A 25685-nucleotide genomic window follows, 5' to 3' on the forward strand; every position below is an offset into this window, starting at 1 on the left:
AACTGCTTCTGATTCTGCCTACTGATTCCACCCATTTGCACAGAATGACATGTTCCTGTACAACACACAGCACGTGGAAAAATCACTGCCATTGCAATGTTCACTTTCCTGAGAGGCCCCACTTGACTGAGCACAAAAGATCAACATGATATTCCAAAATATAGTTCCAATACTAAAGGCAGCTCTTTTTCCAAACATGTAAAAACAGAATGCATAGATGAGGCAATGGTATTTGAGACACATTTCATACAGTTAGCTTTTAATAAAAGTATTCCTGTGCTTCCTTGATTATGCTTTAGAACCAAAGTGTTTATATTTCTTCTCAGTGTTCCTTATACAAAGAAAAAAAATTTACGGTGATATTAAAAAGCCCTAAAATCTGGAATTCTTTTCTGCAAGTAAACATCACATTTTATATAAGAATTACCTTTATTAACCTTACTTGAATTCTTCCCTCCTTCTGTTCTCCTCATAGCAAGTAAACAATAATGTTATCCCCTAATGTTATTCCCCTAAGAATATCTCATAATGGAAAGTTACCTGTTTGTAGTCTAAAAATCCTGATTAGCAAACAATTTTGACAACTCACATGCATCTACAAGATAATCCAAAAGGGCTGACTATATGTAGCTGTTGCCAGAATAGTTAATATTCCAAGAAAGTGATCATTAAATAAGAACTGGACAGAAAAATCCTCATTAAGAGTCACCAAGTAAAAGCATATACAAATCTCAAAAGCTCTATGCATTTTATTGATTTCTGAGTTCTCCAGGTCTCAAACAATGGTATTTACAGGCTGAATTGGTCTAGTCTTGAAACTACTAGGAACTGTTTTTATACCTATTATGCTAGTTAGCCAATAATACAGAAAACAATGCATATAGTGAAATGCTGGCTACATTATATTTAATTGTTCCCCAATTAACTTTAATGAGATGAGATTTCTTTAAGCAAAGCATCTCTTAAAGCAAGAATTGTCATACCAGGTAATGATGCTAGTCTTGCCAATAGCCTGAGAAAAAACAGTAGCAGCATTTTCCATTAAAAGAATAAATAGGAAAAAATTGTTTAAGGGATCCTTCTAGAAAATAATACTATCATTCAGCAATGTATTGTAACCATGTGATTCTACTTGACGTAGTATGCATGCTGGCACAAGGTAACTGAACCTGTCATTATGATTTATGTTGCACATGTAACTGGTGATATTTAGGCAATAATTCTTAGTTACCAATATATTGAACACAAATGCTTCCATCTTGTAACTGGCCAATACTTCCATCCACAAAGCACTGGTTGCTTGAGTTTAATCACTGAAGTAATTGAAAGAGAAGATGGATGCAAAGACTGCAACAGCAGCTGCTATTACCACACCTAAAATAACAAAGGAAATGCATTCAGTGAGTAACAAGCGCAGCAATCAGGACAAGCTAGGGTGTGGAGAGCAGAGTCAAGGTGAATGACAGGAGGAGAAACAGCCACCCCAAAAAAAAACTATTTTACCACTGCTTAGCCTAAGTCTAAAGCTACCATGTCAGATAATTAAAGTTCCACATTACATTTCTAATCAGAGCATGATCCTTCCACCTGTAAGTATGCTTCACAGCATACTTCTGTAGTACCTTGGCTGTGTCCTGGCCCCCCAAAATAATGCACTGACTCTGCACTGATTAGTTCTAGGAATCAGACTAGGAAAAAATAATAAAAATTTTAAGCTTGAAGAAACAAAAGCCATGATTTTTTTTCATTAAAACTACATTTACTCTACCTCTTTCTAGCACAACATTTTCCTATTAACATGCTTGTCACTGATGCAGTTGAGAAGATGACACACAAAAAAACCCAAACTCCCTGAATGATTACATTTACTGCTACTCCTCAATCTTCCAGTTAGCATGTTCTAAGAATTAACAGAAAAATAGTTATTGCTTTGTTGACCAAAGTGTAACAGTCCTTTAACAAAAAAATACACCAAAAAACCCTCAAATAGAACTGTACTGAGTGCAGGCAGATATGAGAGCTGGACCAAAGAGTACCAATGGAGAAACTGTATCTGAAAGAAGACTGTAGCTGGTGTTCCCTGAATTACCAAGGCTGACAATTAGCACTCAAGCCCATATGTAGTTGTCAGGTTCAGATGAAGATTAGTGAGTCACTAGCTGATTTATGGATGCCTACTTGACAAAGCCATTCAACTGTGTTTGATTTGGTTGTTTGGTATTTTTTAAGTATGGAATTATGAAAGTGGTGGCTCTCCAAAAAAGAAATAAAGCTATATGAGCCTTTTGTGTTGATTTGAAGGCTGAACAAATGCAAACACTGTTTTTGTTCCAACAGTGGGCTGTGTTTTTTTCTGTCCCAGAAACACCCTGCACCTACAATACTGATATGGGGACTCATTTTAGAGAAGTATTGTATTAATCTCACTTGTTTGCTAATAATGCTATAGAAAGTAACAGTACAGAAGGGACCCATTATAGTTTTTGGGTTGCAATATCAGAAATTAGGGAAGTAACATACCCATATTTTGCTGAAGTTTCAAGAGCAATGTTGCTTTTGTCAGTTGTTTCTGTTGTGTGTCATCCATGTTGTCAGTAACTGGACAAATACCAACTGCACAGAAAGCAAATGAAGTAGTAAATACCAGTTCAAAAGCTAGCAGTTGTGTTTCACAGTTGAATTAATACAGAAGGTCAAAAACTCCGGATCAACTTTATAAAATACATTTATGGTAGAGAAAAATGGTTCATAGCAGTAGAAATCAGACAGTAAAAACAGCATAGTACTAAACTATTCCGTATGTCTGGAAGAGTAAAAATAAAGAGAAAATTACATTTGGGAATGAGTCCCTTTTCCAAAACTCATCTTCCACATCCTACTTCCAGAGCAACATATCCAACTCCCAAAATAACTTAGGGAAAATTTGACTACTCTGAGAGGGAACCATCAAAATGAACCAGGCCTTGCTGAGGAACCAGCAGCTCAGCTGACCTGAGCAGCTGACTCACAGGGGGCAGCACCAGGAGAACCAGCAGCAGATTTAAACTGGTGATTGTCAGCCACTAATGGTCATTTGCAACAGGTGTTTTTTAGAGAAGAAATTATCAAATGCCTCTCAAGCCCACTTCATCTTATATATATATATATATAATTTCATCTTATTTTTTCTGTGTGAAGGAAAAAACACACTCATCTGCTTAAAATATGAGCAGAAATTTTCAACTAAAGTAAAGGAGTTAGCAATTATTGCAAGACAGCTTTAACTAGCACAGTAAAAGCACTGCATTCTCTCCAAACTACAATAGAGTTTTCAACTCTTTAAAATAACATCCCAGTTTTAGAAAAGCTGACCACATTTCTTGGGTCACCTTTGAAGTCTAGATCCTGCAGTTTCTGCTTCAGTTTTGTTGAGCAAGTAGGATAAATTTGTGCCCTCTAACTTTGTTTCTTTGCACCTTCATAAGAACTGTTGCACTTTTCTGAAGGTAACGTTTGAAGCTGCACCTCAAGACAGCAGTGCTTGCTTCCTCAGGGAGGAAAAAAAAAAAAAGAAAAAGAGGAAAAAGAAAGGAATATCCTAAAGCTACTTTGTTACCAAAGGCATTTATGCCATTATGTTACAGAAGATTTGCATGTGAAGCAGCTGTAGTATAAATCACATAAAGAGTTTTCAAAAGTAGATGCTTTCTAATGCCAATTAGAAGAATTCTTATTTTTTCATTAATTCTTCAATTTGCTAACAAAGATGATGAAGTGTTTACCACTACTGAAGTCTTACTTATGTTTATCCACTCAGACTACTTAACATATCACCCCCACCTCCTACACCAAGGAGGTGCAGGGATTTAGTAAAGCCAATCATAAAAGCAAAGTTTTCAATTACTTGTAGAAATGCACTAAATACCTTGCAAATACACTGTTTGGGCTATTTATATCTTTCAATTATAAGTAGGTCAGTTTTATGTTCTATTTTCCACATAACAATTTTAAAGCATGACCCAGTAGTGACCTCACTGGAGCATTGCATTAGGAAGCAAAATAAAACTATAGGAGACAGTGGCAGAGGCTGGATTAAGTAAGCACATAAAGCTGACCTTCTCAAAATACCTTTATTTCACACATTTTGACTAAAAACTGTGTAAAAAATAAATCTTTGCTATATATACTGATTATATCACCCTCTTCTCAAGTGCATATTTCAAAAAGCAACAACAAAAAAAGGATATTTTTTTTTCAGAAGCCTGCTCATATTTTGGTATTTTAAGCAATTCTTTTTAGCAACAAATCTTCCCCAGAATTTCACTATGGACAGCATTTCAAGTTAATTAAAGGTTGGTGCCTAAGACCATAGAAATCATGATACAAAGATAAAGGCTGTTGTCAAAATTCACTACAAGCCCATTTTTAACCATTACTAGATATTAATTATTAATAATGATAGAGCTAAACTTTGCGAAACAAATGCTACGCAAATTGGAACGATGCACTGAAAAAGCCTTTACACAAGGGAAACCCCCAAACTCTCACTGTGCCACAACAACATTTTTTACAGCAATACTTAGACACTTCATACCAAAGTGCCAATAAAAAAAAATTAACTTGCAAAATTAATGTTTTTTCTTAAAACACAGAATACCTTATTGACATAGTTAACAAGTCTCATTTCTAAAACAGCTTTTCTGGCATTAACAAAAGTGTATCAATAACTTGTTATTTTAATAAACCACAAGGTAATGGTGCCATAACAATAATTATCATAATCGAACAGTGCTGTGCTGATAGTATTATTACTATCACTACTATAAGCAGAACCATTCTATGGACATACTCTGTGGTTTACACTAGGACAACAGCAGTCCCATTTTTTCCCAAAATTGTTTCTGCATACTTTTCCTTCTCCTCTACTATGCACTTGCCTTAATTTGCCCTTTTATTTCACACACACCTACCTCTCTAACCAGCAAGCCACAAGAACACAGAAGCACATTTTCTTCACGATTTTACGCGTATTAGTGACATCAAATCTTTGTGATGCATCACTGTAAGTTTAATCATCTTTTTTTCCTAGCTTCAGATCATACATCAGCAATAAAGCTAAATTGAATCATCTTCTCCCTCCCAAGCTTATCTCTGCTGCTGAAACATTAATTTCCCTGATTTACGCTAATTCCTTAAAGTTCAGTAATAATCAGCTTTAAGATTATTAAAGTTACTCTTGTAATTCAAGAGAGATTTTTATTGGCCTTCTTGCTTTTCTTGAGGTTCTTGAGCTACGTTCATCTTTTACTTTTCAAGATAATGAGTCAGATTAACAGCTAACAGGTTTAATTAAAGCCAGGGGAAAATTGATTCATTTAGAAAGACGCAAGAATTTATGGTTAGCTCTGAAATCAAGAAACTCAAAAACCCAACTAAACAAGTAGGTCAAGGAGAGTATCAGTAATCACAGTTCACCTTACAAAGGAAGCTCGTGGCTACATTTCTCATTTTTTGCCCCTAAATATCAACATCAAAAAGTGATCACAGTTCTCATCTAAGAATGTGTTTTCTTTTAAATTATAAAACTGTAACTGCTGCTCATATTCATGCTGATGGGATTAAAAAAAAGGGCAGAAATATCTTCCATAAGATCACAGGAAGTATTATTAGATGCATTTCAATTAAAGATTTGACTCCTACATTGAAATCAAAGTCAGGGGTGGGGGGGAAGCACAACAAGGAATTATATGAACAAATAATAAGGAAAAGGAAGTCAGTAACTAGATTATACCAAAATATCTGTATTAAAGGAATATAAAAGTCTCATAATCAGAACATAAACTTAAAAACATTCATTAGAAAAATAAAAGCGCTCTTAATTTTCTTTCCAGCTCTGGTGAATCACAAAAGTTCAATTTGGGGCATTTGATACATAAATTAATATACTCAGAAGAAACAATGGTACTTTGCATTTTTGAAAAAGTTCTAGCATGAGAACTTTCTGAAAAACATATTAGACTATATGTATTTTTTGCTAATAGCACTTTTAAAGTATTTTTTAATTATTCAGTGGAGAAACAGTAGAATTTACTAAAGCACACAACTTCTAACTTATTCTAAGTAGTGTAAGAGTTACTCAGCTTTAAAGACACTGAACTACTGAAAAAGTAACCAGAATACAAAGCTTTGCTGTTTTTTTTTTATAGGTTACTTGCCAATATAGAAGCACTTCTTAACTCATGTGCAGAATAAAATGAACAAACCTTGTTTAACCATATATTTATTCATGTATCTACTGAAGCTCATGAGCTGCAACCATGGCTGGACAGATAATGCAGTGAGAGAGCAAAATATCAGAAAGGAGAAAGAGAGGTCTCTTAGAAGCCAATCACAGAAACTACAAGCACCCTTGCCATTGTTCACAAATATATTTAAACTGTAATTTGAAAGATCACAAGATTGATATATATACCTTTAGAGCTTCATATGAAGTAAGCAAATTTTAAGCATATCCATATCTGGATAAATCTGGCCTATGTCATTGGTCAACATTTCATAATCCATGATGCAGTTTGTCCTGGTTCTCAGGTACTGTATTTACCTGTGTTAATTTCCTCTGCTATATGGATATCTTCAGCTTGCACAGACTGATCCAACATTTCAACAAAACGTTCCTGGATTTCTCCAACAGCTTCCTCACCAAACCTATAATCACTGAGCATCACACTGGATCCAGCAACAGGGACAAACAGTCTTTGAGGTAAGACATGGTATTCCCTCTCAAAATCTAAAAGAAAAGGGAAGAAATACCATCCAAATAAAAGCTCAAGTTTTCATGTTTCATGCATGGCTTGTTTAGTTGTTACTGTTTTATGAAAATTAGGGTGTTATTACATTGATTTATGTTCTTACATTAGTGTCCTTAGAAATACCTGAGAGATCTTCAAAACAGACCATTAAAATGTTAAATAGACTTTTGTTTTTTAAATTTAGAACAACTAGCAAGAGAAGTCTGGGAAAGGCTGCAGGTAAAATTGCACACAAAACAACATACAATTTCAACACCATAAAGGATTGCAAATTTTTGGCTGCTATATGATATACTTAAAGCCATGAAGTACAGGTGCCACCTAAAGAGGAAACTGAAATCTGCATGCAACTGGAAAGTATAAATTACGCAGTTTGGATAAAGTTGGCTAACACCAAACAAACAATGTTATCCTAAAATAAATAGTAACTCTGACCAGGTATCATTTTTCCTTCCACAATCATTCTGCTTTGAGTTCTATTTTTTTTCCTAAAATCTCTACCAAAAATAGCATCTTTTAAAAGGCCTTCCTTTAAGTAAGATTTTCAAATTTTTATTTCAATTAACTAGTAATATTTGGTTTAAAACCAACCAACCAACAAACCAAAAACCAACAAAACAATAGGAAGGTAACTTAATACTATTACACTAACTAAAAGAAATTTAAAGAATCACCTAGCATGAGCTAGGAGATCCAGTCTCAGCATATAGCACCTTAGTTTTTAGCATAATCCCAAGAGGAAGTTTTATTTTCATTAGATCAATTTGGATTGCACTTTTGCCACTGCATGGTGCTCTGTTAAATTCATGTTAATGCAATACAGTAATTATTCCTAGTGCTGAAATAAGATCTACTTATTTAAAAGACACAAAGCCTCTAAAATAATACTTGATGAAAAGCAGTTAAGTTCAGGGGGCAGAGATGACACAAGCTTTGTATTTGTATAGTTTGTAAAAAAAAAAAAATCAATTAAGGATACTTGTTCACATTGTAATCACCTGTTTTACTCAATGGAGATGAACAGTACTGAACTTTAGAGCTCATGTTCACTAGCAGTTGTAACATAGGTAATACAAAAACATGGAAAGCTATGTCCAACCAGTTCTTTTGATCCCACCAAGTTTTAGTATACTTCAATATTAATAGGAATACCATACAGGGCTAAAAAAAAAATAAAATTTTAAATGAGCAAGTTACAGTTAGAATTTCAGTGACAGGAGTTTCAACATGAATTAAAAAAAAAAAATCCAAGCAGTGAGAAAAGACACATAAATTGCATTCTGTGGTCATGAGATGTGAATACGAAGTTGGTGTGAAAGCTGCAGTGCCAAAGAACATATTTGAACTTGACTGAAATTCTCCAGATTTAAGAGAAAGTCAAGGCTGACAAATAGAAATTATGCCATGTGCTTGTTGTACTGCTCCAAACCATACTGGGACTTCAGTATACCAGCAGAATTTTCTGCAACAACCAAAATTCAATGGTTGTTGCAGTGAACTGGGTGGCTGTTGAGCTTTTGTTTGGTAGGGTATTTTTGTTCGTTGGTTTGTTTTTTATAATTCATACCTTTTTTGGGAGGCCCTTCATTTATAATCAAATCTTCAAATAGTATTTCACACCGATCACTCAATGTGTTTATTATGTCTCTTTTCAAAGCCTATAAGGACAAAACAAAAACATCAGTAATACAAACCATGTTGAAAGAATAGTTTTTCCCAGAAAATAAAAACCCTAAAGAGAATTTTTAAAAGTTCAATAAAGAGGAAGCCAACATCAAAAGAATTAAAAAAAAAAAAAACAAAAATAGAAAAAAGGAAAGCTGAGGAAATTTTTAGTCTTGTTAGGATAAGAACTGGCAACTTCTAAACATTGCCATTAAAATCAAACAAAATAATCACAAGGCACTGACTCAAGAAGGGGGGGAAATCACTGAAAAAGTAAATATATATTTTCCCCTCCACATACAGAAAAACATATTCTGTAACCCCTTTTTAAGAAAATTCTTCAAAGCCATTTTGACAGTTTGGGCAAAGAGTCGCTAGAGAACGGCCTTAGGAAACAGGAGACATACCTTCTAGAAATTAAAAAGGAACCTAAATCGCCACATTGCACACAGATGACTTCTAAAACAATCCCTGTGTTCAAGGGGGTGAACATTTTGACCTCAGTTTAGACCATATCATTTTGGCAAAGAAAAAAAAAATATGATAAATTCAATGTATTTCAGAAAAATGTTTCTGATGAACTAATAACCTTTTCACTACCTGAATAGCTTCTTTAACTTTTGGTTTGTTGTTATGTGTGTAGGCTCTGCATTTCACAGCACCTTTGAGATTTATGGAACCACTGCAGACCTGGACTGTAGCTGTTGATCGACGACTTGAACCCTGGGACTGAAAAAGAAACATGTTTCAGTTTTATCTTGTGACCAAGGTACTTGCAGCAGAAGTAGCAAAAAACAGACCTAAGAAATTAATCGCATAGAATCATGGAATGGTTAAAGTTGGAAAGGACCTTAAGATCATCTAGTTTCATCACACTAGACTACGTCACCTAAAGCCCCGTCCAACCTGTCCTTGAACACTTCCAGCGATGGCGCATTTACCACTTCTTTGGGAAAGCTGCTTCAGTGCCTCACCAACCTCACAGTAAAGAACTTCTTCCTTGTATCTAACCTGAACTTCCCCTATTTAAGTTTAAACCCATTACTTGGCCTATCACTGCATTCCCTCCCTGGCATTCTTGTAGCCCCCATTTCAGATATTGGAAGGCTGCTAGCATATCTTTATATGTTTACACATAATTTGTTTTCCCTTATAATTTATATTGTTTTTTTCTTGTTAGGTAAGGCTGAAAATATTTCTTCTTGTCCATCATGGAAAATTTATCTACTTTTCCAGTCACTCAATATCTTGCAATTTAAATACTTGTGTCTTTAAGACTTCTAAAACTTTCCAGGCAAGTGGCCCGTGACTTATATTAGCATTGCATTCTATAAATCTTTTTAAGACTATCTTTTTACATACAATGAAGTCTGTATGTTTACTATATAGGTAGCATAACCTATGGTATCCTGAGAGCCATCCCATCAGTCAGTACTAAATTACAAATGTGGTCACATTTACAGCTATGTCAAACTGTTGCCTAGAAATAGTTGACCTCATTACCAAAACAACAAGTGTGTTGTATGAAGCACTCTAAAACAAAACCTGGAAACAGAAGAATGCATAACTTCCATGTGAACTGCATACATTACTTCTGCCAAAATAAAAAGCTTTCCTTTCACTGAGGCAATCAGCCATTGGAACAATGTAACAAAAGAAGGTGAGATAACTCATCAAATACTTAAAATGGCGTTTTAGACATTTCTGAAAGTTTTTCCTAAACATAACTTTAGAGAATCCAGGAATTACCTGAAAAAATGGGTTAGCCTGTGCTGTGCAAGCAGCCTACAAAAACAGTGTCTGGACACATGTGAACCTTAGAACTTAGACTAGGACACCTAATTCAGGGTTCAAGTCACCATAGATTATGGTAGAGAGGAAACTGACAGGCTTAACAGCTCCAGATTATGATTCAGTTTACAGGATCTGTATCTTAATCCAGAACTAGGGATGGAACTTCAGACAAAAGCATTTAAGTAAATGTCCATAGCTAGTTGTGGCAAGTTGAAGAGAGTAATTCTGTACTTCAGAATGATGAAAAGTCACCTTAAAATTAATGTATGCAGGAATCCTACTATTAAATTAATTAGTTTGCAGGATTTCATTTCTACAACCAGTTTTTCAAATTTTCCTTGCAGCCATACTGTGCAATTCTTACAGAACGTGGTTATCACACAAGAATTTCTAAAGACACAAAATATGCAGATCACTCCACAATGAGTTTCAGAGTTAATATCCATGAGAGAAAATCAAAATCTTAGGATTAAGTAAGCTATATTTCTAGATAGTAACTCAGAATGTTATTTTTTTATTCTATTTTAGAAGTTAACAGCGAGCCTATACTTGACAAACCTCTAAATACTTACCAGCTGTGTCAGAACTTTGACATCAGAAATCTGAGAGGTGGACTGAGTATTTCCTCTTGACTTTTTCTGAAGGGAAAAAAAAATTCTTTCTGTCATGAAGCAGGAAAAATAAATAAAATCTCCCTGAATCAAAGTCTCCTTACTATGGTATAAAATGTGCATTTGTTTGTAGCTTTTAAGAGAGAAAATGGCATATAGAAAACAGCCATGAGAAGATAATTATAAAACAAAGGAGAGATGAATGCATCAGCTGAACAAGGTGCTTCCACTGCTTGTTACACATTTAGACATACATAGCTCTTAGAAATCTCATGACCTGCATTCATACCTTACTCATGTTCTTTAATTAGGAGACAGCACATAGAAAAACTTTTAGTCAGACTTCACATGTAATTACTGTATTCATATTGCCAGAGGAGGAAGGAGTTATATTCTTTCGATTCTCCTCCCCATCCCTCTGGGAGTAGGGGGAGGAAGTGGAGGGAGTGAGCAAGTGGCTACATGGTTCTGGGTTGCCAGCTGGGCCTAAACCATAACAATATTGTGCAGAAGATGACCCAGTCAATGCTGTAGCACACTAATTACCTATCTATTACAGTTCAATTCCTCATTATTTTGATACTCACCTGCCCTTCCAGTAGTTCTGCATCATCGTCTTTAACTTGTCCATTGATCAGAAAAACACTGTCTTCTATCTGTTTTGCCCATCGATTTAATCCATTCTTAAAAAAAAAGTGAAAACACAAAACTCTTTCAAAGAGGAAACAGAATTTAACAAAAACTGGGTAGTATCATTCTGAAAATGATAGAAATACATGTTTCAAGAGTTGCTCTGAGAGTTAAAGTGTCTAAAAAAAAAAAAAAAAATCTATCTATACATTTTTCCAAAGCTAAATCTTAAAATCAACATATTCAGAACATATCCATCAAGAAACAGGCATTTCACAATATTGATTTAAGTTTTTTAGAAGAGGCATCCAGCCTATGGAAAGTCAATTCATACTAAAAGTGCCTCATAACCCTGTTATGCTTGGACGTAACTTTTTACTAAGTGAAGAAGACACTTTAGTTGGAATATTAATGACAATTGCTAAACAATTCCAAGCAAAGGAAAACTTACAAAACTAAGTACAGCAGAAGGAAAGCTATCCACATTTTTATACTATGAATGCTTCATGGTAACTTCAGAGGAGTAACTGCCAAACATTCTCTACTGATTAATCCTACTCCTCTACTCACCCTACTGAAATCTTTCTCTCTCATTTAATTTTTAACGGAGAAAGTAGTGCAGATACCAACTACGAAACTGGTACAGCCAGTCAGTTACCTTGATATTCTTCTCCAAGTCATGGTTTGGTGAAGTAGCAAGAAGTGGAATGTGAATATTAACATTTACCGTGCAGTCCAAAGCTAACCAGGAAGCAGATAAAGCACTCTGATATTTCCAATCTGCTGGTTTAGCTGAACTCTAAGAGCAGAAAAAAAAAAGATAAAACATCTATAAAAATCACTGTATAACTCAAATGGAGATTTTTTTTTAACATTGTTTGTCATGCATTAGAAGCTGCATATGACAAACAGGATGACTAACTCACCTTTGGATCTTGTACATCATAGGTTCGGCAAACTACTCTTTGCTACTTAAAGAAAAAATCCAGTGAAAAGCAATAAGGAGAGTAAAACTAATTCACTAACAACTAACTTTGTCCTTTACTTCTTTGTTGAGCTAATTTATGCTCTGAAGAAAGTTATCTTTTATTAGAATAAAAAGTGGAAAAACCTTTGACTGTAAACTACAACTACCATAGTGATGCTGTCCCATCTCTTACAAATATATTAAGATCAATATGTATTCACATGGAGAAACACCTCTCTAAGGAAAAACCTTGCTTGCTCTCCATATATTATCTAATTATCGACAGACCCAGCATTCTTCTGCAGCACTAGTAGAGATCCCATATGCCTGTTACATCTCCACTTACATGTAAGTATCATTGGTAGTTGCAAGCTCAAGCTGCTATACAGTATTTTAGATGTTTTCTTCAATTTCAATTTAGATGTTTTCTTCAATCTGCCTGGGGAAGGCATAAGTCTGTGGGGGGGGTATCAAATTAACAGTAAGAAATTATGGAAATTTTGCAAGGATAAAAAGGCCAATAGTCTTACTCATGAGTAATCAGAAAACTTCATGATTTTAACATACTTACTTACACCTACCTGAACCCAAACAACTTCCTTCTCCTAATTTATCATTTATACAGAAAAGAATTTGGAAGTAGCAGTCTCCATCAATAAAGCTTGCTCATAAAGGATACTTTTTTGTAGCAGAACAGATCTGAAGAGCTGCTCTCTCTGAGACTTCCTCCTCAGCAGGTTTCCAGAGCCTTCTTTTAGTCAAAGACTTTTCCACTGAGAAGATTAGCTAAAGTTGAAAAAAGTACAGATTTTTATAAAAATAATGTGTTATGTATATAATTATAATAGACTTGTACTAAAGTTCTAAGTCCAAGCGATAACAAAATTATGTATAAATGGGAAATATAGCTTATAGGTCATCAAAATGTCATGTTAAAAGATGATTCTGCAAAGATTCATAGGCAACTACTCCAAAGCGAGTTGCCTATGAAATCTTAATCAGCTTCCTTATAATCCAAACCAAGCAACACATATTCACCTTGTATGCATTTTTCCTTACATAATATTACAGCTTTATGCCTATCAACTGAGTATCAGAAAAAGACAGCTAGGCTAAATTGCTACTAATTAAAATAACTCAGTAATCACTGATCACCTGAACACAACTCATCTTTTTCTGCTGACTACTATTTTTAGTTATCACAACTGAGATGCAATTGCATTGCACTGCCAAAACTGAATCTGGGACCTCAGCCTTCAAAACCTACTCATGTTTAAATTACTTATCATGTGTATTTATGAAAATGACATATATCTACAGAACAGAAACTAAACATGACACTAGATGCCCCAGTACTGTAACAAAAATGAATTCTATCAGGCAGTAGCATGTTCTGAGTAGTTTTTAAATATAACTGTACACGCATAAGTCAAAGACCACTAGTTCTATACAAGATATTGTTTTTAAAGGGATTGGCTATTTTCAGTATTGCAAACTTCTCTAATCTGAACTATTTATTCAGACAAAAGCAATATAAGATAACATTACTAAAAACTGTGCCACAAGGATTTTGCTTAATATAAACCTTGAAGATGTTTTCCTTAAGCCAGAATGTCTGCTTTCAGTAAATACAGTAAGATTTGCTGTTACAGTAACGAACAGCACAAGAAACAGAAAGTTACCAAACACTGCACTGTGGTACAGTCCTGTAGGACAGTTATTTCTGAGCTTTCTGTCTTAAAACCATACATCAAGCGAGAACATTTGTGCTTTTAGAAATAAAGCAACAAAACAGTCATATATACTCGAGTAACTGATAGAAAATTACTCAGCTACACACCTAAAGATATTCCTGTTTTTCCACCAGGAAGTCTACTTACCTTGCGCAAAGCATTTTGACTATCTTTTGATAGTTCTGGACTTGTAATAATAAATACACCAAGAACTAGTAAGCCTCCAGGAAGCATTCTAGAAACCTTAAAAATAAAAATGAACATTTGTTAATAGGAATTGGAGATCTAGCAACCATGTAACTTCACATACAAATGTCTAATGAAACAGGTAAGCGTTGAGAGCAGAAATTAAATAAGCAAAGCTGGTTTTCATTTGTAGGTTCCTCCAAAGTGTAGGAACACATGCCACAATTTTTTTCTTCGTTTAGTCCTATCAAATCTCTGTTTAATAATAAACTTTTAAAACAATACAGGTATTCCGGTTTAAAATATCTGTGTCTAGGATGGTTAGGCACTTTCAGAAAAAAAAGCCTGAGATTACATAGGTAATGAGATAGTTTTTGTCAATTTTATTTCCCTTGTGTTCTTCCCACCCCCTTCATCAACTCATACTGTGCTACCTGACTGGCGTGTGTAGTTATCCATTCTTCATCAATGGATGCCAGTTTTGAAGGCTTGGTGTCTTCCTTCTGCTCTTCTTTCAAAGGCGTTCGAACAGCCTGAATTACATAGTCCTTTTGCACGGAACACTTTCATAAACATCAATATAAACAAATATACCATAAGGTTGATATAAAGTAAAAAAATACTGCATAGTAAGTATATGGGTTGCTTTACACTAGGTATTTTTACACTATAGTAATCTGTTACTAATTCCTTCGTGATTTTGGGGGGTTTTTTTGCCTTTGCCTTAAACCCTTGTTTAGTGGCAAGTTTTATATTTTCTGTGTGTCCTATCACAAAACTCTTTTAAAAGACTTGAGTAGCTAGGTGACACTGGAAAACCTGTATAGAAGTCCCTTCTGGTCATATTACCATCCTCCTGCATTATACAAGCTCAATGTGATGTTAGTAGACTTATCCCAAATGATTAAGTCCAAGGGGGGTTTCTCCTATTAATAGGAATGAATGGAATAGACTTTAAATATTACACACTTACCTGCCCTATTAACAGGCCAGTGACATAAGGCTGTACTTTTGTGCTGAGGTTTGAAAGATACTGACCAATAGCTTCCTCAACAAAGTAAGTTCTACCCATTACTGCACGTTTAAGACCAAGTTCTACAGTTTCAACCTACAAAGCAAATAATGTACAAAGTCAAAGAAAGTTTATATATAGCACACGGTTATATGAAAATTTGAGCCTCACAAAAAGATTCTGAAGATTTAATTGTTTTAGCCGTCAACAAAGGTTAGTCAAGTAGCTTTATTATCTGCAAGCTTAGTTTTGTTTTGTTTTTTTTTTAATGAAAAGCATAACTGTATACTAAAGGAAGAAGTATGTGGCCCTTATTTGAAGGAAAACTATTTTAAGTACCTACCACTGGAATGATATGGCAAGTTGTGCAACTAAATGCTAGAAAAACACAGAATTATGTAATTGTTTAGCCTGGGAAAGATCCTTAATGATCAAGCCCATCCAACCCATAAACCTAACACCTAATCATGTCCATAAGTACCACATCCACACTTCTTTTAAACACCTCCAGGAATGGTGACTCCACCACTTCCTTGGGCAGCCTGTTCTTGTGCTTGACAACCATTTTGGTGAAAATTTTTTTTCTAACATCCAGCCTAAACCTCCCCTGGTGCAACTTGAGGCCACTTCCTCTTGTCTTGTTTGCTACTTGGAGAAGAGACCAACCCTCACCTTGTTACCTCCTTTCAGGTAGCTGTAGAGTGATAAGGTCCCCTCAAGCCTCCTTTGCTTCAGGCTAAACAACTCCAGTTCCCTCAGCTGCCTTTCATAAGACTTGTGCTCCAAACCCTTCACCAGCCTCACTATCTTTCTTTGGACCCATTCCAGTACCTCAGGGTCTTTCTTGCAGTGAAGGCCCCAAAGCCAAACACAGTATTTGACATGCTGAGTATCTACAAGCAACAATTTATTGCTGAGTCATGTTTCATTTGAAGTCAGAATGTAGAATGCATTTTTCTATTTACATTCCTCTTTGAAGGACTTGCTAAATTCCACACTTGTACTTAGTTATGCCATGCTCAATTTTCATTCCAGTTCTTAAGGCATTAAAAGTACAGCATCTGTGGACTACCCAGAAGGCCATCTTCACATCTTCCCTCAGCAGCTATATTAATCCAGGACACAGGGCCTGCTATACACATTGCTCCCTTCCAGGCCTATTTCGAAAACTGCTTCAAGCACTGCGGACTTTCACAAGAAAAATTAACTATAAAAAATCTGAAGCCAAAGAGTGAGCAAGCAAGAGGCATGCTGAGTCTCCACAAAGGTGTCTGATGGAGAAACTTCCGCAAAGGATAGCTGAGCTGAAGCTCTCAACCCGGGAGAGGAGGAAGGCTATCACCCACCTCACCTCAACCCACACAACCGGGCCAAAAGCACCCCTGCAATGGAGCCAGGCACACAGCTCGGCGGCCGTTCCCGTACAACTCCCCCCTGCGCTCCCCGCACCAGCCTGACGGGCGCAGCCGCCTCCAGGTCCCCAGGCTCGACCGCCGCGGGCGCCTCCACCGAGCACCGAGGTGGCCAACACTAGCGGTACCTGCAGGCGCCGCTCTTTGCCTGGCGCAGAAGAATGACGTCACCCAACCCAGACCCGAGCGCGGGAAAGAGGAGTACAGAGAGCGAGCTCAGCGCCAGGGCCGCCATGCTTCGAATGGCAAAGCAGTAACACCTCCTTCTGCAACTCCTGGACCTACAGCACGCCTTAGAGGAGCGAACAGCCTCAGGGCGAACTTCGAGACGAAACCTTCGGGCCTGTCGTATCAATTTTAGCAGCTTTCTTTCGTACACCGACTGAAAGAACGCCCTTAGCGGAAGTGCTCGTACACGAGCCGCTTCCTGCCTGGAAAATGAGCCTGTGATTTGGCGGGGCCAGACCGGCATGATCGCGCATGCGGCTCTGTGGCGCCTGCGCTGTTGAGCACGCCACGGCCAGTCCCGGTGAGGTCGGACAGCGTAGGGACTGCTGCCAAGATGGCGGCCGTGCTGCAGCAAGTCCTAGAGAGGGCCGAGCTCTCCAAGCTGCCCAAGTCGGTGCAGGCGAAGTTGGAGCGCTTCCTGGCCGATCAGCAGAGCGAGATTGACGGGCTTCGAGCCAGGCATGAGCGTTTCAAAGTGGACAGCGGTGAGTCCGAGGAGGGGGAGCTGGGAGAACGGGGCGGGCCCCGACCTGCTCCGTACTGAGGGGATCGTGCTGACCAAGGGCTGAGCAATACGTGCTCGTCTCCGTGCTTAGGCAGAGGCAGCGGGCCGGCAGCTCGGCTTCAGGTGGGTGGGCTGGGGTCAGGCCGGGTGTCGTCTTCCCCCCCCCGCCCCCCCCGTGCTTTTTAGGGAGTAGCAGTGTTTCGGTTCTTTCTGATAAGAGGAGTGAGGGAGGGCTGGGCCTCGGGTCGATGTTAGCATCAAAACACTTTCAGGTGACGACATGGGACCTGTGAGGTGGTGGACGTATCCGTGCAAGGTCCCTTCAGTAGCGACCTGATAGGGTTTTTTCTTTTTCTCTTATCTAGAGGAGTTGGATTTGGTTTTATTTTCTTTTGCAAAGGACTACTCAGGGTTAAAGTTACCTTCAGAATGAGCTGAAGCAAGAGCCTTTCATCAGTTTTTTAGCAGGCATTGATATGCCTCAGTCTGCTTTGGTCATGGTTGTGGGGGAGAAATGGTTGGTTGTCTACCCAGCTCTCAAATAGCTTTACGTTTATACTTTTTCTGATAAATTCCGTATTGAAGATCATCACCTTTCTGTAAAATGTTTCTCATAGAAATCAGTGTTTTTATATTAATTTGAAGGTTACTTTGTCACAGATAAAGAATAGCAGTAGACAACTTCAGCAGCAATGGGAGTAGAGTCTAGATAATTGTAAACGCTGGGCAGGGTTTTGAGTATGAGTTAATGTATTGGGTAGGTGGCATATTTCTGATGTAAACTTCCACCTTTCTTTCAATGTTTTTGTTTCTTTAGTGATAAAAGTCTTACTAAAGTAAAATAGTGAAGTGTGATGTAAATTGAAGTATCACACAGATTTTAGCAGGTTACTCTCGTTCTTGTCTCGTGTGGCTGGAGAGAGTGCATTATTTCAAATTGGAAGATATGATAGGAAGTATAAGAAATAAAAATCCCTCAATATTTCCTTAGAAGTCCACTATGCCAGAGAAAGATATTGGTTCTTCTTCTACTATGTACTTTATATTTAAGCTCAGTGATTCAGTTACTGTTTCAGATAACCAAAATTTAGATCTGGTTTTGTTGGGGTGTTTTTTCAGTGCTATGGCATATGCAGCACAGAACACAAGAGTTCATTTTAACATGTGTTAATTAAAAATTTTTTAAAATCAAATCCCTTGCTACCTAGGTTTGTCTGGATTTTGTTGTGTATGTATAGAAATACACTATAGATAAAAAGCTTTATGTTGATGAGACCACACTTCATAATGGTGATGATACAGCATTCTCTAGCTACGTCAAGAATGTTGAAGAACTAATAAAATTAATTAGGTTGTTATTTTATGGATCATTTCTGGAAATACATCACTTTCCATGCTAACGAAGTATTTTGAACAATGTTAATTCAATGTGAAAATGCATTTTTTTGCCTTCAAAAGTACTTTTTTCTTAATTTTTACTGTAGTCTTATTATTTTTAGATGTGTTCTATATAAATACCATTCTTTATTAAAGATGTTTATTAATAATGAGGTAACAATGTTATTTTGCAGAACAACAGTACTTTGAAGTAGAAAAGCGCCTGGCTCAAAGTCAGGAGAGGCTTGTAAATGGGACACAAGAATGTCAAACTCTGCGTGAGGAGCTTAAAAAACTTCGTAAGTATAATGCACATCATTCATATTGACCAAGAGATTAATTCTTTAGTCCAGTGTTGTGTTGAAATGCCTTAGGTTTTAAATAGGAGTTGAAAAATCCATCCCAAACTATTTTTTTATTTCAGCGAGTGATGTTTTGCTTTTGTGTTTTGTTTGTATTTTGTTGTTTTCTTTAACAGGATCTTTATTCTAATGGAAAAAACTCACTCTTGCTTTCTGTTTTTTGTAGTAATAGTAGTACAGTGGGTTATGTATTGATCTTCACAATAAATACTTCTGCTCTCAGGATTGCAATAGTACTACCTATTTCATCCATGGTGAAGTGTTTTTAATGTTAATGGAAATTTTGCCTTATATCACATTTGGAGAGTGAATTCTGTTATTATGTTACAGTGGGGATGCCTCACTACCTTATGCTTTTATCCAACAGATGAACAGTTGAAGTTACTGAATGAGAAAAATAAAGAGCTTGAAGCTGCTCAGGATCGTAATGCAGCCATTCAGGTACTGGAAGAATTTGACTATAAGTTGAAAGACTTGGGTTCATCTGTGTCACTGCAGCATCAATTTCCAAAGTGAATGTATCAATATCAGTGATGTACATATTTACGTGGCTGTGTGTACAAGAATATGTTGGGGCTTTTTTAAAGTAAATGCTGGTGTTTTAGCTGAATGAATTACAGGTGAACATATGTCAGAGCAGATGCTTTTATTTCAGTTTGGGTAGATTGTTTCATTCTCTCTGAAATGTGTTGAAGTGACTTTAGTCAAACCTCAAAAACTGAACAATGGTGTAAAGAAGAGTTCTGTTTTTTCCTCCATCCTTTCCCATGCTCTGGCACAGTTACTTTATACTTAAAAGTCATGGAGTTGCAGGATAAGTCACTTCAGCTGACTTATCCAGCAGAACACTAATTTTGGAGCAGGAAGTGAAAACATTGCTATTAGATTGATTTGTACACAATGCGAAGATTGATCTGATTGCTTCCTCAGAGGGGCTTACCTGGACCTAACTGAAGTGGTTTGTATTGGCACATTAGAAAGCAGAGACAGTAGCATGAGTCAAGACTATTGACTTTTTTTTGATTTTTATACGGATTTTTTTTACATGTGTTCATTCCTTTATTACTCTGTTATCTTTTTAAAATAGAACTGTTCCATAGAATCATAGAATACCGGGATGGAAGGGACCTCAAGGATCATCTGGTCCAACCCTTCTTGGCAAAAGCAGAATCTAGACAAGGTGGCCCAGAAAACTGTTCAGATGAATCTTAAAAGTTTCCAACACTGGGAATCCACCACTTCCCTGAGGAGATTATTCCAATGGCTGATTGAATTTCAGTTGAGTCTTAACTGTCAAAGCTGTCTTTCAAAGAATATTAAAATTAGATGCAGTTTTGAACAGTTCCTGTTGCTTGTTTTGGATTTCTATTAGGCCTTCAGTTTGCTTCATCTGCTCTAAGTTAAACAATTTTCATTCCAGTCTTCATTCAAATACAGCTAGAACCAGAGCAGGTCTTCTGGTAGTCTCGATCTCTGTATGTCAATTGAAAAACAAAGGCATGAGAACTGCCTATTCAGTATGCTGGTCTTGAAAGTTGCGTGATACTTCTCTCATCTTTACTAGTGGCATTCTCTCATGCTTTGATAGTGGCATTTCACATTTAAGCACAAAGAGGCTGCTGGACATCAGTATTGGTGAGTTATGGGGAAAAAAAACCCCACATTAATTAAAATGTTTTGGCTATTAGACACTAGAAGAAAGAGGTACATTAACCTGCATTTGTTTGAATTACATAGCCCAACATGATAGAAAAAATGGAAACAGCCATGCTTTCAGAATTTATACTTTAGACTGATGAAGCTGCCCACTATAAAAGCCTTTTATCCCATTTTTTCAGTGGCTAGGGTAGCTTACTGTGGTTTAGCATACTTCCCTGTGCTGGTAAGTATAAACAGTGACTATACACTGTTAGTGAAAGCCAATCATGTTTTTTATTGCTCTTTGCATTTTTTTTTCAGAGCCATTTAAGTAGAGAAAAAGAAGAACTGGAAGCTGAAAAGAGAGATTTGGTTCGAACAAGTGAAAGACGATCTCAAGAAGTTGAACATTTAAATGGTATAGCCAAGAACATATTAAAAAAATAATTCACATGGGTTTGCTAAATACAAGACAGTTGAACTGATATGGAGTACTCAGTTTGTATAGGTGCCCCAAATAGTGGAAAGAAAACAGTATTTACAGAAGGGGAAACAAAGCAGGAAATTACCATGCTAACTGTAGAAAAACACAGCAGTTTGATGCTTGGTTTTATAGGTATAGAAAGAAACATACATTTTACAGTAACTTATTGCACAATATGCATTATGGGTTGCCTGTTCTCATTCTTTACAATTTGGATAAACTGAGTAATTAAAACTGTTACACAGTTAGCTCTTTTTAACACTGATTTCACTCCTCCTTCTTCCAGAGGATGTTAAACGCTTAAATGAAAAGCTTACAGAAACAAACACAGAAAAGGTGAAACTTCAGTTGAAGTTGGATGAACTTCAAACATCAGATGTGTCCATGAAGGTGAGTGGTACTTTACATGCACAGTACATGTTAATATTCTAATAGGTAGTTGTTTGTGTGACATAATCGTAATTTTCTCATTATTGAGTTTGAAAGTAGGTTGAGTGCACTCCTGTTATTTATAACAAATTATTCTATTATGAAACTGGTGACTGTGCCTGAAAGAGAGACATATTTATAGAAGGCAAAGGGGCATCAAGTTGGGCAGGCCATCCATGGTAATGATGGCTCCTGCTATCCACTAGGAAGGACTCCAGGTCCATGAAGGCGGGTAGAAAGGAGAAAAGTAATTATTTGTGAACCTGCAGAATTTCTCTGTTGTCAGAATAAACTATAAATAACTGAAAGTGAGGAGGAAAGGAGAAAAGAGGAGGAAGGCTTTGATACCTTAATTTGTTTTCCTCTATCTAGATATTAATCTAGTTCCCACCTAATGTAAACTTGAGAAAACTAGCTCAAGCTTAAATAAATTCTTGTAGTTTTAGACTGGTAAGTTAGTATTACCAATATAATAAGGAACACTGCCTGTCATTTTGTGATACTTAACGTATTACAGTACCTTTTTACTACTCCTGCTCTAATCATAGTTCTTTGATTAGCTGCTTATTTTCTGTGGAACTGATACAATTACACTATACAATTTTCTTTTCAGTACCGTGAGAAAAGATTGGAGCAAGAAAAAGAACATCTACAGAACCAGAATGCATGGCTGAATACTCAGTTGCAAGCCAAAACAGAGGAACTTCTACATACTGCCAGGGAGAAAGGCAATGAAATCTTGGAGCTTAAATGTAATCTGGAGAACAAGAAGGAGGAGGTAGTGTAATTACTGAGGGCTTTTGCCACTTCTTAGAAATTACCATTTCTGACTGACTGTATTAAACTAACCTGAATACTTCAACTTGAGTAAAAAAAGTATGTTTTGTAGTTAATAGGGAGATGTTCTTTCTTTTAATTTGTAATTTTTAAGGAGTATGTATAGTTACCATTATATAGAGTAGAAAAGTCAAAGATTTTTATTATAAGCTAAAAATTTTGGAGTTGCTGATAACAAAGCTATATAATGGTATAATGCTGTTAAAATGTACAGGAATACAGGAGCAGAAGGATCTGACTCAACATTCCTTGCAGAGTGGGAAGATTATATTTTTGTTTTCCTACAACAAAATCCATGGCAGAGTCAGTGGCTGAGTTTTGAAAATACTCTGCTTCAGTGAGATTCTGTTTGGGTACCTAAGCAGTTTGTTTAACAACTGGCAATTGGGAAGGTTTTCTGTGGCACTTCAGCTCCACTGAGGCTCATGGCTTTACTTGGTTATGTGAAATTGGAGCAATTTGGGAATTCTCATTTTTTCTTTTAGCTGAATGCATGGGAGCAAAGAAAATTTAGAAATTTTAGAATTTTCTAACTTTAGAAGTTAGAAAATTTAAGGATTTAAGTTCTTTCTGGAACATATTTGGGTTTTGTTGTTTTTTGTTTGTTTGGGTTTTTTTTGTTGCTGTTGTTGCTTTTGGTTTGGTTTGTTTCTCAAGTAAAAGGCAATGAGATGGGCAATTTCCAAAATAAACTGGACTGGAAAGACAAGCTTATACATGATGTTCTCATTTATTCTTTGAACAGGTTTCCAGAATGGAGGAACAGGTAAACAGCTTAAAACAGTCACAGGAAAATCTTCAGAAGCAAGTCGAAGACCTTTTGAATAAACTGAAAGAGGTAAGACAACTTGAAATATATGTGAAACAGCATTACAGTTGCCTATACAAATTACAAATTAAAAATCGAAGTGTGTGAAATAGAGTTGAATGCTCACCCACCCTGTATCTAATTTACTAGGCAAAAGAACAGCAAGCTGGTATGGAGGAAAGATTTCACAGTGAACTGAATGCCCACATAAAATTATCCAATTTGTATAAGGTGAGTTTATTGATTCTAAGTGTGTTATTACAAACACTTGGCACTGAACCATAGCATTAAGTGTAATGCAGCCCAGTTTTGTTTATTGTTGGGTTTTCTTCCCCACAAAGTGTGGATGTGGGGAAGACATTGGAAAACATAAAACATACAATTTTTTTTCTTTGCGACTGTCTTAGGCAGTATTTGAAGTCTTGCATTGCTTGAATCAATTTGTAGATTTAAGTGGAATCTGGTTACAATAGTAACTGTTCTGAGTCACTGTTTTGAGGCTAAACATATTAATGTGATTGTGTCTTATGTTGTATTGGGAGATAAAGGTTTGTATGTAAAATACAACTATGCAAGAGGTTTTTCTGAATTTGGTTAGTTGATTTCAAATAACACTGCAGTTGCTAGTGGTCTGATTATGGCACAACTGAATGTCATGTATTGTGGCAAACAGGCACCATCTAAACAAATAATTTTTGTTAGTTTTGTCAGCTGAAAGAAAATACCTTTGAGCATATTGACTAAGAAAAAGTCAGCCTCGAGGACACCTAATTGCTTTTCAGTTGGCACATATTAGATTCATGGGTTAATGAGTTTTGTTGAGTGATTGTTTTTGCTTAGATACCCACATAAACATTCTACTGTTTAATTCCGACATCAAAATTAATGCTTAAGTAATTTGTAAACTGATGTCCCTTCATTGAACAGCATGTGAATAGCTTACTTTTGTGGAGCATAATGCGTTATCACTTAATTCGTTTTTGTTATGGTGGTTGAGGATTTTTTGGGGGGGATTTAGAATCATTGATTTGAAGAGTTTGTCTTCCTCTTAACATAAAGTTTGCTATATGCTTTTTTAACTGCTGACATTTGTCTGACCTGATACTAGAAGCATTAAGACTGAGTGCCCTTCCGTGGGAACTTATTCTGAGATGTTGGTGATTAGCAAAAGTTGAATCAACTTTATTTCATTTATCTCTGATGAACTTGCAGAATTGCTGAAGTATTGCATTTGTGAGATCTCTAACTAGAAGCAAAAAAACTTGAACTGTTTGTACAAGAGTCCCTAAAAATACGAAATTTTTCAGATTCCTCAAAATAATGGACTCAGTATTTTTCCAAATTTGCTTAAGTGAGAGAAAGAACAAAGCCAGTACCAGCCATGAAGCCGCTAAAAGGCATACATTTTATTTGGATTTCTCATAGCAAATCAATACCTGATATTTCTTACTCTCAGATGGGCAGTTTGCATCCAAGTGAGACTGAATCTGAGTGGAAAGAGAGTTGTCCAGTTTAGGTGAATCTTTCAGCATTTTACTCAAAAACCCCTGCGTGTTTATGATTTTTAGTCAGTTTGAGCTTTCTTATAAAAATATAGTCACTATTGATATGTACTGAAAGGTTAAATAAAATGTTTCTATTTAGAGTGCTGCTGATGACTCAGAGGCAAAGAGCAATGAACTGACAGGAGCAGTAGAGGAGCTGCACAAGCTCCTGAAGGAAGCAGGTGAAGGTAAGCTGTGAGTGAGAAATGGCAAATGAAACAGAACAGTTGTGCTTCTTTGTAACTACCTTGATGCATTTAGGAAAGGAATTTCATTGGTCTTTTGGGATGGTCAGTGTCACTTTGTAACAAAAATTTTATGTGGCTAGTTAAATGTATTTGGAGAGGAGTGCGGGCTAACTATTTTTAAATGTTAGCTGAAATTTTACTTTAGATTCTGATGAGAGGATCTAATTTTGCAAGATAAGTCTTCAATTTAGTTTCCTCTTTTAGATTCCTTTTCACTGATAAAAGGACAGTTTATATTTTAGCCCTTTTCTAAACAAAGGTGGTAAGCAGCAGTTCATGCTTCTGTCATGTTACTGAGTTTTCCTTACCAGCATGCACTGAAGATCATATAAAGTTAAAATAAAATTTAAGTTACATATATGCATTTTAATCATTTTAAAAGAAAAAATTTAAAACAACCACAACACAGCAAACTGCTTGTCTGATT

At 36.3% G+C, this 25685-nt stretch overlaps 2 protein-coding genes across 10 annotated transcripts in view; one reads left to right on the forward strand and one right to left on the reverse strand.

Annotated features, from left to right (window-relative positions):
* Positions 1-731: 731 nt before the first annotated feature.
* Positions 732-17214, reverse strand: ODR4 (odr-4 GPCR localization factor homolog). 7 transcript variants are annotated; one of them, XM_031046755.2, is made up of 14 exons: positions 16733-17214; positions 15348-15482; positions 14809-14937; positions 14336-14431; positions 13135-13241; positions 12415-12451; positions 12216-12287; positions 11446-11541; positions 10820-10885; positions 9054-9182; positions 8356-8446; positions 6581-6766; positions 2521-2613; positions 732-1374 (listed from the first exon to the last, which is right to left on the reverse strand). In XM_031046755.2, exons 2-14 carry the CDS (start codon positions 15444-15446, stop codon positions 1307-1309), a joined length of 1269 nt encoding a protein of 422 aa, XP_030902615.1. In that variant the 5' UTR covers positions 15447-15482; positions 16733-17214; the 3' UTR covers positions 732-1306. The 7 variants fall into 7 exon arrangements, with proteins under 7 accessions (XP_030902615.1, XP_030902610.1, XP_030902609.1 ...); XM_031046750.1 differs by having other exon boundaries at positions 12147-12287; positions 16927-17212; XM_031046749.2 differs by having other exon boundaries at positions 12147-12287; positions 16738-17212.
* A 131-nt stretch (positions 17215-17345) lies between these two features.
* TPR (translocated promoter region, nuclear basket protein) overlaps positions 17346-25685 on the forward strand; it is a 40859-nt gene continuing 32519 nt past the window's right edge. For 2 of the 3 annotated variants that reach the window (XM_031046704.2, XM_031046705.2), the window contains exons 1-9: positions 17361-17511; positions 19103-19207; positions 19638-19711; positions 21230-21326; positions 21679-21782; positions 22435-22599; positions 23404-23496; positions 23617-23697; positions 25111-25198. In XM_031046704.2, the coding sequence (XP_030902564.2) occupies positions 17361-17511; positions 19103-19207; positions 19638-19711; positions 21230-21326; positions 21679-21782; positions 22435-22599; positions 23404-23496; positions 23617-23697; positions 25111-25198 (958 nt within the window). Of the gene's footprint in view, positions 17512-19102; positions 19208-19637; positions 19712-21229; positions 21327-21678; positions 21783-22434; positions 22600-23403; positions 23497-23616; positions 23698-25110; positions 25199-25685 lie in introns of all 3 variants that reach the window. The other variant, XM_005146516.2, reaches the window with a different exon arrangement.

The sequence above is a fragment of the Melopsittacus undulatus genome, chromosome 6 (genome assembly GCF_012275295.1).
Source record: "Melopsittacus undulatus isolate bMelUnd1 chromosome 6, bMelUnd1.mat.Z, whole genome shotgun sequence".
NCBI classification, from domain to species: Eukaryota; Metazoa; Chordata; class Aves; order Psittaciformes; family Psittaculidae; genus Melopsittacus; species Melopsittacus undulatus.